Source organism: Ammospiza nelsoni, chromosome 2 (genome assembly GCF_027579445.1).
Source record: "Ammospiza nelsoni isolate bAmmNel1 chromosome 2, bAmmNel1.pri, whole genome shotgun sequence".
Taxonomy (NCBI): Eukaryota; Metazoa; Chordata; class Aves; order Passeriformes; family Passerellidae; genus Ammospiza; species Ammospiza nelsoni.
This window is the reverse complement of record NC_080634.1, coordinates 46763200-46777249: the sequence shown is the minus strand read 5'-3', so window position 1 is coordinate 46777249 and position 14050 is coordinate 46763200. Positions and strand designations below refer to the sequence as shown.

General features: G+C 42.5%; 1 protein-coding gene across 1 annotated transcript in view; it reads left to right on the top strand.

Annotated features, from left to right (window-relative positions):
* ARHGAP20 (Rho GTPase activating protein 20) overlaps nt 1-14050 on the top strand; it is a 56671-nt gene that overhangs the window by 4027 nt on the left and 38594 nt on the right. Inside the window, exon 2 of the mRNA XM_059466239.1 lies at nt 5991-6076. Within this exon, the coding sequence (XP_059322222.1) occupies nt 5991-6076 (86 nt within the window). The remainder of the gene's footprint in view (nt 1-5990; nt 6077-14050) is intronic.

Below are 14050 nucleotides of genomic sequence, written 5' to 3'. Positions count from 1 at the left end.
AAATCACCTTGGTAGGGTGTGCTGGCTTGTGGTAACTTCCTGTGGTGATGTGCCTCCTGGTGCTGATTCAATTACTAACTAGTGTTAGCAATCCTTCATTTCTCTGTCCATGAGAGAACCTGAAAATTATGCAGAAAACAATGTGTGCTAGTTCTTGAGTTTCCTATTCCTGGGTTTTTTGTTTGCCCTTCCTGGTGGCACTAGGAAAGAGAGGGGCACAGTAGGTCATGTGGGATGTAACACCCAAGAACCACAAATAAAAAATTATTGCCTTTTTACTTAATGTTGCTTGAAGTAGGGATGTGGAGTGGGGGGAATCTCCTCTCTCTGTCATCTCTAAACTGCTGCTGAGAAAGTCTGTACATACAGAAACTGGGGCAGAATTTTATCCATGTATTAACCTTCATGCTTTGTGGCAAGCTTGAAAGGAAACTTTGGGCTTCAGCAAGACCATCACAAACAGAGTCACTGGTCTGAACAGTGCCCTGACTCAGTGCAGGACCCACAAGCAGCATACTCAATGTTCCCCTCCTCTGTGATGTGTTTCCTGATCTTTCACATCTTCATCTTGTGATGTAGATGAGTGGAATCTTATGAAGACATCCATATAAGTGCTTCCAAAGATTTGTATCCTTCGGGAAGAATGGTGAAACATGTTTTGTTCCTGGTTTCTTTTATCCATTTTTCTTTCTACTCCGAGATAGCCTTCAGCCTTTGCTGTGCTCTCTGGCAGCTGCTGTTCCATGAGGATGTGCTTTTGGGTCCACTGTGTTGGTAGCTCTTTTGTCTTGTGCCCCTGCAATTGTTTTCTCCACAATTATCCATCCAAAAATGGCTTTCTTTCTAGGAAGGTCCTTGTAAGTAAAAGTATTCTGCCAGCATAAACAAAAGCACATAGTTTTGTCACCTGCTCTGCCCTTATGGTAAATGGGTCTCTCTACATCTCTGCTGCTTGAGCCAGCAGTTCAAATGCAGTCATCTTCTCACCCTGTTTTTGAGGGCTCAAGAATGCTATAGGTCAGCATAGGTCCATTTCTTCCTTTAACAGAGTATAAGAATTCTTGTTATTTTTGGTACTTTTTGACAACTCTAGTCTGTAAGTCTAACAAATACTGGATTTTAGTAGGTAGGAAAATATAATCTATTGCCTCTCATAAGTGCTCCAGTGATACAGGGGTAAGAGTGATGCCCAGCTATTCTGCAAAATTGACTGCTATATGCTGAGGGTTGTTGTGATTTTTCTGATTTTCAGGCATTTAGGTGAAACTTAAAAACTGCCCCACAGTTTCAGGTATGGATTTGTTGTCAGTGCTTTGGTTGATATCTAGCTAAACCAGGAGTGTGTGCCACAGATATGTTTTGTTGCTCAGACAACAAGAGCAGAGTTTGCATGGGTGAAATCCCTTGCAGTTAACTTAAATACATTTAGAGAGTAGGATTTGTTAAAATCGGACTTCCTTTCGTTAGAAAAATAAAGCAGTGAAAGGGAGAGCTTAGCCACTTGAAAGCAATCCTCAGCTCAAGGCATTGGCACATCTGAGAGCTGTCCCTGTCACCCAGTTAAATGACCCAGGCAGATGTCCCAGCCTTGACCCATTTCTGGAGTGAGCCTGTAAATCAGGAGCCTGAAATCCTTCAGTGTCTGGGGAGGCTTTAACAAGGTTATCTGCACATTGCTGAGGAGGCATTTCTGCTGTGTTTACCTGTCACTCAGGAACTAAGTAAATTTTTCGACTGTTTTGTGTGTCTGTTCTTAAACAGACATCAAGCAACATTTTCTCATCCTAAGCTCAAACCACTGCAAGAAGACAGTTCTTCCCTGAGTTACTGAGCATACATGTTTTTCTATTCCCTGTCCTTTGCTCAGATAGCAAGGAGAGGATTGATGATGATTATTTTCTTGGTCACCTTGCTTTTCTTTTACAGTCAGTGGAGAAAAACTTCTTCAGACAAGATGAGCCGTGCCCTAAATTTTCCTTTTCTCTCTGTCAGCTCTAAAAGGAGCACAGGGCAGACAGCTCAGGTGTGTGAGTCAGAGGCTGGGGAGAGGAATCTTCCTGCCTGTGTCTCACCATGGCACGGGTCAGGCAGCACAACCTGGCAATGTGGGCAGTGTGTTCCTGGGGATTCACTGCACACAGCCCCTGGCTTAGCCTGCCTGCTCTCACCAGTAGCTGCAGCAGGGTATCCACTTAGTGCATAATTTTTAACTTCTCTAGACACTTGAAAATATTATAAACACTCTATATGCATTACTTAACACCACAAAATAAATAGTAAGTACCATTATTTTTTTTCATACATTCTTTATTTAATTCACACTCTGCCATTCTCTTTAGAAGCGTGATATAGTAAAGTGATACATGTAAAGTGCAGGAACAGTTCCAGATTTTTTGGTCTTACCATGTGTTACCTTTCCACAGTGGAAATCAATGTTGCAACTTGGCAATATATTGATTTATATAAATTTCAAATAGTGCCATCATCCGCTTCCACTGTGAGGCAAAATTAGTTGAATACTGGCATCCAGGAATAGATTTTTCCCCAAGCTGATGACTTGGGAGATACTTGTGCAAGTTTTACTGTAACCCATGGGGGTTTCTGAGGAGAGACAACATATTTTCAGTGATGTTTTGCAAGCTTTCTGTCTTCAGCATGGTGGGCTGGTCTGCTCATAAACCGCCTACCATCACGGTTTACAAAACAGTGTGTCAGATTGTAGGTCTGATTGATATCTGATGTAAATTCATTCTTCTCCAGTCTACAGGACTATGACTTTTTTTATACCACAGGAGAAACTGGCCAAATACTACCACCAGTCCAACAACTGAAATTGCAAAACCTTTTTGTTTCTGTTAAGAAGTGAAGACAACCACAACCAGAAATGCAGAAAGTATGAAGTTAAACCTGAATCGGAGGGGAAGGGGCAGCAACTCCAGCTTTTGGATGTGAGGAAGACAGAAGTAACTCTAGTTTGTCCTGACTGACACAAGATTATCATCTTTGCATCTGGCACACTGTAAACATTCATCATAGATACTGATTTTATGATACATTTCACATGGGCGTGACTCAGCCAGCAAGTATGAGAATTTCTGTCTGTGTTGACCTTTCTAATATTTAGATGAAAAAATGGGAGGTAATGATGTGGGACACATGTTGAGAAATGCTTCTCTGTGTCCCATGCTTAGATAATTGGTCAGTGCATCTCCTTTTCCTCCCAAACATCTGCTCTCACAACAGCTGTTCAGGATATATCTCCTCTTCTCCACATTGCCATCCTTGCACATAATAAAAGCAATATAAATGAGGATAGCAGGCAACTGGATCCAACTTAAAGAAAAGTGAATTTATCCTCTCCCTTCTCAAAGTGAATCGATTCAAATTGTCATAATGGTCACTTATTTTCTCTTCCCAAACTCTGTACGTAGCAAAACAGAAATAAAACACCCCTTTCTGTCTGTAATCAATGTCTCTGTGTAATGTGTTTATTTGCATACAGCTGACCTGACTCACTTGAGTGCTGTGAAAATTTTCCTTTTCTCATCAGTGATCTTTTTATGTTTTGAGGCTATTTTTTTTTCTGTTAAGATATGCTTAGTAGCTGTGCTAAGAGTTTGCCCCGAGAGGCTGTGGAATCTCATCCTTGGAGGTGTCCCAGGGTGGCCTGCTTGAATGGGTCTTGCTGTCAGCAGGTTCAGAGAGGCTGGCTCACAGACCTCTGGGATCCCCCTAACCAAGATAATCTCTGCCAGTTATTGGAGCTCTTCCTAAATTTGCTGTAGTCTAGACTTTGCTTTGGTCTTCAGACATTTGAGTCAAGACTAGAATCTCGCTGGCACAGGTGCTATTCAGCACTGCTAACCCAAGCATGAAAAATAATGCTGTAATTGCCATAGATTTTAAAATACTGCAGGTTTTTTCCCAGTGGCTTTCTTTTCAGACCTGAAGATCTCTTTGAAAATGTAATCAAACTTCCACTGCATTTGCAGGAGCTGAGATGCTCCAGTTTTTATGCCCCCAAAAAGCCACCTGCCCAGTAATGTGTAAATTGCAGTAAATTTCCCACTGGGAGGTGATGCTTTATATTAACTTCTGAAATCTGCCTGTTGTGTGACATGTGGCTGGTCTTCTGTGGCATGTTACACTGCATTGTTACACAGATTTCCTTTTGTCTTTGTATTTGCAGGTGTGCTACTTTTAAAACCTCTAACAGCTTTTCAGATTAGCTAGCAGTAAGACAAACAGATTTAATTCACTAGAACAATTTATCTTATTTAGCTATTTAAAAAACTATTTAAAAGGGACATTTCTTTTGTTAGTAATCTCTTAGTATCCAGTTATAGTCCAATTGGAGGCAGCTAAATGTTCCAAGACTTAATTTATCAGTCTTCTCTATAAGAGAAGGTTATTTTTTGATAAAATATGGAGGAGGAGATAATTTTTAAAGGCAAATTGAAATTACACAGTTGAATTTATAACAATTGCTGCACAATAGCTGTAACTGAGTGGCAAAACAAACAAGCGTGCTCTGCATCAATAAAGAGAGAACCAAAAAACTGACACAATAACAGATGGACTGCAGTGAGTAAAATAAATGCACTTGTCACAAGTGAGTAAAATATGCAGTTTCTCCGAGGGGAGCACACTGTGCACCTGCCCAAACAGAACGAGTGCCACGTCCAGCACATACATTGGCAGAAGAATCAGTTGTTCCCACTGTCCTGACATATTTGTCCTGGTAGTCAGAGGTTATTTCTGGTATGAAGGAAGAGAGTCATGCTCTGTGATTAGCTGAGAGCAGGGATTTCATGGCTGTCAGAGGTTCACCTGTTTGTGGGCTCTCAGTGGTGCTGTAAGGTACCACTGCATTGTTGGATATTATCCTGTCAGGGTCTCAGGAGGAGTTTGACCCTGGTTCTTTTGTTCCCCAGTTTATTCTGAAAAGTATTTGAGCTAAATAAGGTAACAGTCACCCTTCTGGTGGAGGGTCAGTGAGAGGAGAGGTCGTGCACCTTGGCAGCAGGCTGCACAACCAGTTCAAGACAGCCCTCCAGGGTTAGGGCCAGGACTGCTCTGCTGGTCCTGCTTCTGGCTGCAGGAGGGAGACTGAATGCATTGTGGTGAACACATGTGCGTTCAGGAAAATGTGTGTTTTTGTCTCCTGTGGGTGCTTTTGAAAATTTCTACCTCTGGGGAAAACTGTGGTATTTATTTGCTCAGGATTTTTATTGTAGTGTTCAACTTCACTGACTGGAAATCCATGCTCTCTTGTTAGCTACTGACATTTTCATCTCTTCCTTGTGCTTTCTTTTTTTTCCCCTGTGGTGTTCTCTGTCTTTGAGTGTCTCCTTTTTCCCATTCTCTTTCTACTTCTGTGCTAACAACTGTCCTGTCTCTCCCCATTTTATTTTTCTCATGCATAATCAGCAACAAAAAATGTGTCATTGTTGGCTACTGAGGGGTAAGATATGCTCCAGATTGAGTAGTAGGGAAGGAAAATGCTCTCATCTCTAAAGATTTGTTAAAAAGAGGTAGCCTAATATAATGTTTAAGGTCAGGTGAGTAGAATACAAACCTTAAATAATGGTAGATGTCAGATGTGACACAGAAATGTATGAAGTATTTGAAATTTAAACCACCATCTGGATATTTGATAAATACATCTTACTAAGGGACAAAAAAGTGGATGAGGACCAGCTCTATGTGTTTATTTCGTGTGTGCAGGGTACCTCAAGTATCTGTGTGTAGACGCTACTTTTCAGCTTTTCTTTACACTGGCTTTCTTGTAATGCTCCTGCTTTTCTTACCATATTTCCCCCTCCAGGGGGAATTTCTCTGTGATATTTTCCCCCTCAAGGGTTGCTGAGGGCACTAACAGCCTTTTTCCCATGGCCTGAAATTGGAGTGTGGCTGTGCCCAGTCTGTATGCATGCAGTTACTGTTCCAAATTTCACCTGTGATTTCATTTTGTTTCTCTTTCCAATCAGAAGATGAAGAGTTTGGCCCAAAGACGTCAGTCTGCACCATCTTTGATCTTTGTCAAAGCACTCAGCAGATCTAGATCGGCCTCCAGGTGAGTCAGTGACTTTTGCTGGCTGTGTTGTTTTGCAGTTTCTCAGCCCAAAGCTTGAAATGTTTTTGAACTATTGTCCGCATCGGGTTGTTGCACACAATTCAGGCTCCTCGGTAGCTGCACAGCTGTAAAGGCTGCTGAAAGATGTGACAGAACCAGCCCAGGCACCTGGTGGTCTCCTAGAAGGGGTTTCCCCAGTGCTGCCCCACTGAGCTGTTTATACCTGTCTGGGTGGGCAGGGCTGCTCTGCGGTTTGTAACCAGGCATGTGACGTTTGGGCTGCTCAGCTGTGAACAGTTTGTGACTGGCTTTGATTGCATGCTGTGGAGATGGCATGGGCAGAAGAAGATGAGTGCTTGCTGCCTTGGGCACTTCCACACTGTCAGGCATAACTCTGGATTGTTCACTGTAGAAATGCACAATTTAATTTGAGCTAAGTTTCTTCTGTCATTGCCTGCTGCATGGTACAGGCTCTCCAGGGCTCTGGAAGCACCTGCTGATTCAGGACAATGATGTGGGCCAGGATCTGGTGATCACAACCTTCCCCTGTCCAGTATTAGCACTTGTGGGGCTGAATTTGTGGGTGTTAAGCATTCAGCCTTTTTTGTCCTTTGTCTTCTGCCAGCACCAGCCATCCTTCCTCCCTCCCTCTCTCCTTCCTCCCATGTAAAGCTGCTATAGAAGTGGAAGTTTCTGTGGAGCCAGTCCCCTGTCCAGCCCCAGCCCTGACCTGCCATTTGAACCACTCTGCATACATAACTTTTTTCTCCCTGCACTGCAGTTCATTAGACTTTAAACTTACAAAACGTGTTTATCGAGAAGTGAACCATCTGGTCGGCTGTTAATGCTTCCAGCTGTGTACTGCTCTTTATGAAGAAATGTTATGGAGGGAAATAAAAGTATGGCTTTGTAAGGAATATTTTTTCCCACTCTATGGTGTGTTAAGTAATCAGTACGTGAGCTGTGGAAAGTTTTCTGTCTTTGATCTAATTAATATCTGGTTGGCATAATTTAGAATTCCACAGTATTTCAGAAACCTGTGAAAGTATTCTGTGAAAAAATCAGAGTTGCAAAATAGGAAAGTCAAAATTCATTTACCTGCTGGTATTCAGGCAACATTTTTCTTCAATTCTGCTTTTTGAATTTACTTTATTGCCTGCTCCATAAGTATCAGAAATCAGAAATAGCTGGAGAGACACCGACTGTAATACACATTACATTTTCACCTAAGAATTTTGTGCTTTCTGAAGTGTCTTGCTTGTATAGCCCAGATCAGAATTATTTCCAAATCTAGTGTGTGAAAAGATTCTCTCCTATGGCCAGTTGGCAGAAGCTATGTGGTAGAGAGGACCAAAGAGGGGGATGCATTTCCTTGTTCTGCAGTAAGCCATGCTTATCCTACACAACAACTGATGGATGCTGCCTCAGTCATGTCTGTCCTCTGCGTGTGGCATGGAACAATTTAGCTGCTTCCATTGTTTCCAACAGAAGTCTGTGGCCTTTGTGAGAGGTATTGGGTGAGGACTCTGAAGTCAGAGCAGGCGATTTTGTAGCTTCAGAGTCTTTCAGTTTAGAGGGTGGCACTTTGGATGGTGTTTATTATTGCTCTCAGGAGCAGCAATTCTCACCTGTGCCTGACTTTCTTGTTTGGCTGTGCAAAGTACATTCCTCTTCATCACCAAACTGATGGATGAGTTTGATCTTTCCACTCCGTTTGTTGTGTAAATGCTTAACTCTGGTGAAGTGCTTTCTCTGAAGGAGAGCTGAAGAGCAACAAAATGACTTCTCATGTTTTCTAATCTCCTCCAAATGTTTTACCTCAGACCTGTCTCTGCTCTTAGTTCTTACAGACACAGCCAGCCTGCGAAATCTATCATTCTTCTCTGGCAGTGAACCTTAATACTGGGACTCCATAACACTTACTTGTTAATGGTTGATTAATGATTTGTAGATAATAAAGCTCCTATCTGAGGTTAACAAACATCTGTGAGGGATTTATTTGAATACTCTCACCTCAGCAGCTGGCTCACCTCAATATTTGTTGAAATTAATGAACAAGTGCAAAGTTTAAAAGGGCAGGAAATACTTAGCCGAGTCAGTTTGTATTTTTATACCACTTTATATGTCAGGTGTCCCTGGTTTATATACAGGGCACTTTCATAAAATGTAGTGGCACTTTGGACAGACTTACTCTGGGGCATTTTAAAGTTTACTTTGAATAATATAAATGCTATTTATTCAAAGAAACCATTGTGACATCTGGAGATGGCTATTTAGCATTCAGAGGACTAAGGTTTTCGATGGTGGTGTTATGGTAGCTGTGATGACACAAGCATGTGAGCAAGACAAGAGGATCTAGCTGGAAAAAACAGTGCTTGTTTGTGCCATTGTCCTCTTATCAGTCCTGAAAGAGAAGCAAGTCTGAAAGTGTGGTGTGCTTAAAAGCTTGTCATCTTTTTCTCCAGCTGTATCATTGGGTTAATGAGCATTCAGCTTTCATTACAAATCTTTCCTTGCCTTGTCAATCATATAGAAGGAGTTACATGATATTTGGCCTACAGAAGAATTCTGGGATGGCTGTGTGGCATGGTGGTGCACAGAGGGAAACCTTGCTATAATCCAAGCCTCACTTGACTTGTACCTGCACGCAGAAGAGAAACATAGTAAATAGTACAGATATTATGGTGGAATTTGGGCCCTTACATCCAAGAGATGAAGATATGCAGGCCACCATTGCCACATTGTTCTTGTTTTTCTTCCTTTTTTCCCTCTACAGCTCCTTTTTCATCACAAACTTGTGATGAATAGCCATGTAGAGACTCTTCACATCATCAGATGTACTCTTCAGAAGCACTTTGAGCAATGTTATTGTAGAAATACATTGGAAAAGTAAGCTTTTGGTGTTTTTCTTGGCTCATATTTAGGTGCAGAAAAAATAAATTTGATTTTTAACTTCGTTAATGTGTATGAAATCAACAAAGGATTTGGGTTAGTTATATTTGTCCACAGACTTGTTCCACGGTTGTAATCTTCCTCTTACTTTTTCTTGGTGTCTTTTAGTGAAACCTGCACAACTTAATGATACAGTTCAGTGCAATGCAAATAACATGCTTGAAACAGAAATGTCTGAGGCCCAGATTTAAAGCAATGGGTATTGTCATCTCAAATAATTGACACAGAATAATAAAGACTTGTTTCAAGTAAAATTTTCAGCTTTTGTTCTGCCGTTGCTCAAAACAATTTTCACATGTGACAAAACCCAAATTTTTCCTCTGCATTGGTGGTCTTCTGCTTGCATCTCTAATATTTCACAGGGACAGCCAAAGTCTGTGCTGCAGCTGCCAGCAGCTTCCCCTTTTCTATTGCACACCTCAACAGATCTTTGGAGGTGATATTTTTACATGCTGAAACCAAGTAATATAATCTCACAATTTCTAAGTCTGGAAGACCATTTATAGATCTGTGTCTCCATACATTAAAGGTGTTAAAATACTGAAAATGTAGCAACTCTTTTTTGCAGTATGAAGAGTGTTTATAATATTATTTTGGTGTAAGCTGGAAGCACAGGCTGTTTTTAAAAAAAAATCCCAAAGGATATTTTTTAGAAAGTTTTATGAATAAATCCCTAAAGAACCTGAAAAGGAAGTTCCTAAAATGTTACCTCTACTCAATTTTGTTATGTGGCTTTTATGGTTGGAGAAGGGGAAGGTAAAAACTGGAGATTCGACAAGTTTCCAAGGTGTTTCCTCCCCTTGTTTACATAGAAGTAATGTTATGCCATTCACAGAGAGTCTGTTCTTCCTTCTTCCAGTGCACAGTAAGTGATTCTGGCATGTCACTTCTAGGGGTCCTGTGCCAAAGGCTAAATATCCCAGATAACGAAGATCATATGTGTAATCTAGTAATACATTCCACTTGGCGCGAGGCAAATACAGAGTGTTCCCGGAGCCTTGGACATTGTGTTTTCAGAGTTTTAGTCAGAAGAAATGTGGATGATCCAAGCTATGGGACTAGAAGAAGACAAAAAAATAGAGACTTTTAATAAATGTAAATTGCCAGAAGGCCTTAACTGTCTCTTTTTCACGGGGAAGATGAGTAGTTGATGTTTCAGGCAAAACTGACGGCAGGGATGAAAGTTCATTGTGGGTAACCAGCTTGTTATATAGATATTCCAGCTGTGATAATTTTGCTCGTTCTTCAGTCATTTCCATGCTGGTGAATAATTTGCCTGGCAGTGTAATCTCTGTGAGGCAGGTTTGGCTGGTGAGGCAATGGAGAGGGAGCTCAGGCCCCTGGCGTGCACCACGGCCATTTTTACCTGCTGGCACAGGCTGAGGCCCTGATGCAGAAGCTCTCCTGCCCGTGCTGAGGTGGGTGTTGCTCTTGCACAGCCCCCAGGCACCATGGCAGCATTTGCTGGAGCCTGGGCTGTGGATGGCACCTCCCTGGCAGAGGCCGCCCGTGCCGGGCGGAGGAGCGGCCACCATGGCCTGGCCGGCCGATGGCGCCGCTGCTGGTGAGGGCATGGCTTGGGCCAGGCAGTGCCTCGCCAGGGAGTTTGCAGAGCTGAGAGGGGCAAAGGCCGTGCTGTGTGTGCCTGCCAGTTTCCAGGTGTGCCTTCCATGTGTAGTCGGTGGGGATTTACCTCTGGAGCAGCTGCACGCCGCCAGCAGGGCTCAGAGGCAGAGCGGGAGTTGGCATGGCCAGGTACGATCCCGGCTGGCTCCAGGCTCCAGGCTCCAGCCAGTCATCTAAACTGAGTCTCCTATTCCTAGAGAGTCAGTCACCAAAGCAAAGGAAGGTGTGTCTTTGCTTCTGGGTTTAATTCTTAGATTTAATTCAGCCTCGAAAAACTTGATCAGGATTTTTTTTGTGAGGTTTTTTATTTCATTAAAAGTTTTGATGTTTTAACATTTTGTGCAGAAATCTCTGTATGAGAACTGCCCTGGATTTCTCCCCTCAATACGTCGTGTTTCCCCATGTTAGGTAAACATATATGAATGTAGCTATGATATTTTCTGAAAAATCCTTTTTTTAGGATTTTTCCTCCTGAGAAGCTGAGAGGCCTCAGGAACAAAATGTAAACAATGATTATCTGCTGCTGTGGAATGCAACAGGTGCATCTGTGATTGGTCTCATGTGGTTGTTTCTAATCAATGGCCAATCACAGTCAGCTGGCTCAGACTCTCTCTCCAAGCCACAACCCTTTGTTATCATTCCTTCTTTTTCTATTCTTAGCTAGCCTTCGAAAATCCTTTCTTCTATTCTTTTAGTACAGTTTTAATATAATATATATCATAAAATACTAAATCAAGTCTTCTGAAACATGGAGTCAGATCCTCGTCTCTTCCCTCATCCTCGGACCCCTGTGAACACGGTCACATATGAATTTGTAGAAAAATTGTAATTTAAAAACCTTGCTATTTTGTATGCTCTTCCTTTTTAATGGAATTATCATTAAAACAGCTTGTGATGATATTCTACAAGTTGTCAGTTTCTAGTATATCTAATTCATGCTTGATTAAAGCTAATTGTAACACTGGAGTATTGCTTCCTTAAGCCATGTGTTTGAACACAAAAGTTACTTTTACATAATAATAGCTGAGGATAAAATTTTATTAGCTGTTAACAAGGTGAACTTTCTGAAGCCTCAGATGGCCTTTTAACTCAGAGATTGGCAATCCTGCCCTTCTGCTGTGTTTTTTCTGTTTTGTTTTGTGTGAGTATATGTGTGCATATGTTTGTTTTTGATAAAACTCCTCAGTTCTTCATTTACGACCTACAAACTGGCTTTTAGCGATGTTTGTACATCTGGAGATCAAAATGAGCTGCGGCTTTCGGAGATATGCTGCTTTTTTATTAAAAGGAAAGGACTGGAGGTAAGAAGGAAGGCTTGGAAACAGGGTGTTGGAGGGATTGGAGTTTAAATAGGGGATTAATTTTACAGTAAGTGGCTAATAGTTTAATGCCAGTGCCTTAAGCCAATTCCCTTTTGGAGAGAATTGTGGCAGTATGAAGACAGTGAGGGGCAGTGCTCATCAGGATGCGTGCAGGGCTCTGCTTGTCCAGATGTCTCAGTGTCCACATGTGCTTTTGTCTGCAGCCCATTTAAAGGACTTTTTGGATTAGGCCTTGAGGTCTGGCAGAGCGCAGCTGTTGTCCAGCCATTGTGTATTGATGATTTTAGACCATAAAATCTCTGCCAACTGACAGTCTGGCCAAGCAGTTTGGGCAACAGCATACCTGAGGAAATCACAGACCAACTTGCTCAGTCTGCTTGTGTAAACAAGCAGAAGGGCTCTAATGATGTGCAGGCTGATGTGCTGCCTCTGGTGCTCCCACCTCTGACAAGGGCCAGCGTTAAATACCCTTTGGTCTCAGCATGGCATTGCTTCTCCTTGTCCAGCTGTGTCCTTGTGGTGCACAAAGCTGCTAGTGAGGGGTTTGTAATCACATTCTGGGAGTAACAGTCTGTATTTAGGTATCTTCTGTGCCCACTCTTCAGTGTTTGGGTACGGGGGGCTAGATCCAATAAAGGATAATAAGCCTTGGGGGCAGGGCACTAAACCCATGACAGAAAGACATTATCTCAGAGGCTTCCTGACCTCTCAAGTGCCTCTGTTGTTTAGACACTGTCCTGCTGACCAGACAGCTTACCAAACACCTGGAGTTTTGCTTTTGCACATGCCAGTGGAGCATAGCTGTTGGCAGCACTGAACAGGTAATTATCATCAAAAGGCACAGAGATGTGGGCGATCCTCTAACAGCTTTTCTCCCCAGCTCAGATCACTTGTGGAGTAGGAACCTCTGACTAATCTGCCTGAGTTGCTCTGTGAAAAACTTGTTGAATAAATAGGTGGGCAGTGAGTTATGGGAGAGCAAACAGGTGCATGTGGCTCCATGCATGTTCACAAGGAATCTAGGTCACTACACTTGCCATAGCTGGCAGCAGCAGGCATATTAAGTAATCTCTTCACCGTAATAAGATAATTCCTGTGCCGTAGTGAAAGTATCAAAATATAATTCAAAGCCCTGTAGGCACAACAAAGCCAGATTTGTTCCTGTTACAACTGGACAGGTGAGGTGACAGCCCTGTCTTCCATGTTGGCACCCAAATTGGTCATCTCTCTTAGAGGAGTGGTTCTTATACACTGCAGCCACTACAGGGGCTGAGCAGATCCTCTCTGCATGTCTGTGGTGGGGCTTTGTGGAGTTCACCCCACTGTGTCCCACAATTCACAGACTCATAGGATGGCTTGTGTTGGAAGAGACCTTGAAATCATCTACTTCTAAGCTCTTTGCCATGGAAAGGGACACTTTCCACTAGACCAGGTGGCTCAGGGCCCCATCCAGCCTGGCATTAGACACTGCCAGGGATGAGGTAACTGTAGCTTTTCTGGGAAGCCTGTGCCAGTGCCTAACCCACAATCACAGTAACAATTCTTCCTAAGATCTAATCCAAACCTACCTATCTGAATTGCTTCTTCAATAATGGGAAAATCAGACTCTGAAGGGGAAGGGCTATTGGGCAGTGAAACTCTGAGAGACCATGAGCAGCCTCACTGATATTGCCCAATGATTGAGTGGGCTGACTGACAGGCAGTGAACCCAGGCAGTCAACTAGAAAATACCATTTCCCTGTTGAAAGGACATGGTCACACCAGTGCCCTACTCTTGCCCATCTGCAGCCTGTATGACACAGAGCTGGAGATGTTAGGGTCAGCAGAAACATGTAGGCTCACTGACAGCCATTCATGATGGTCCAGAAGGGATTTCTAAAGATGTCTACACCAGTCTTTTTACCTCATGTGCACATCAGCTTTAAATTACCTGTTTCTGTAGAGATCTGCAGGATGTCCTAGCTATTTTTGGTCACCCAGGATTCCTGGCTGTTGCATGACCTGTGCTGAACTCTTGTAATACACTTTACAAGAAGATGTATGAAAACACCTTTTGAATAAAAGATCGGTTTCA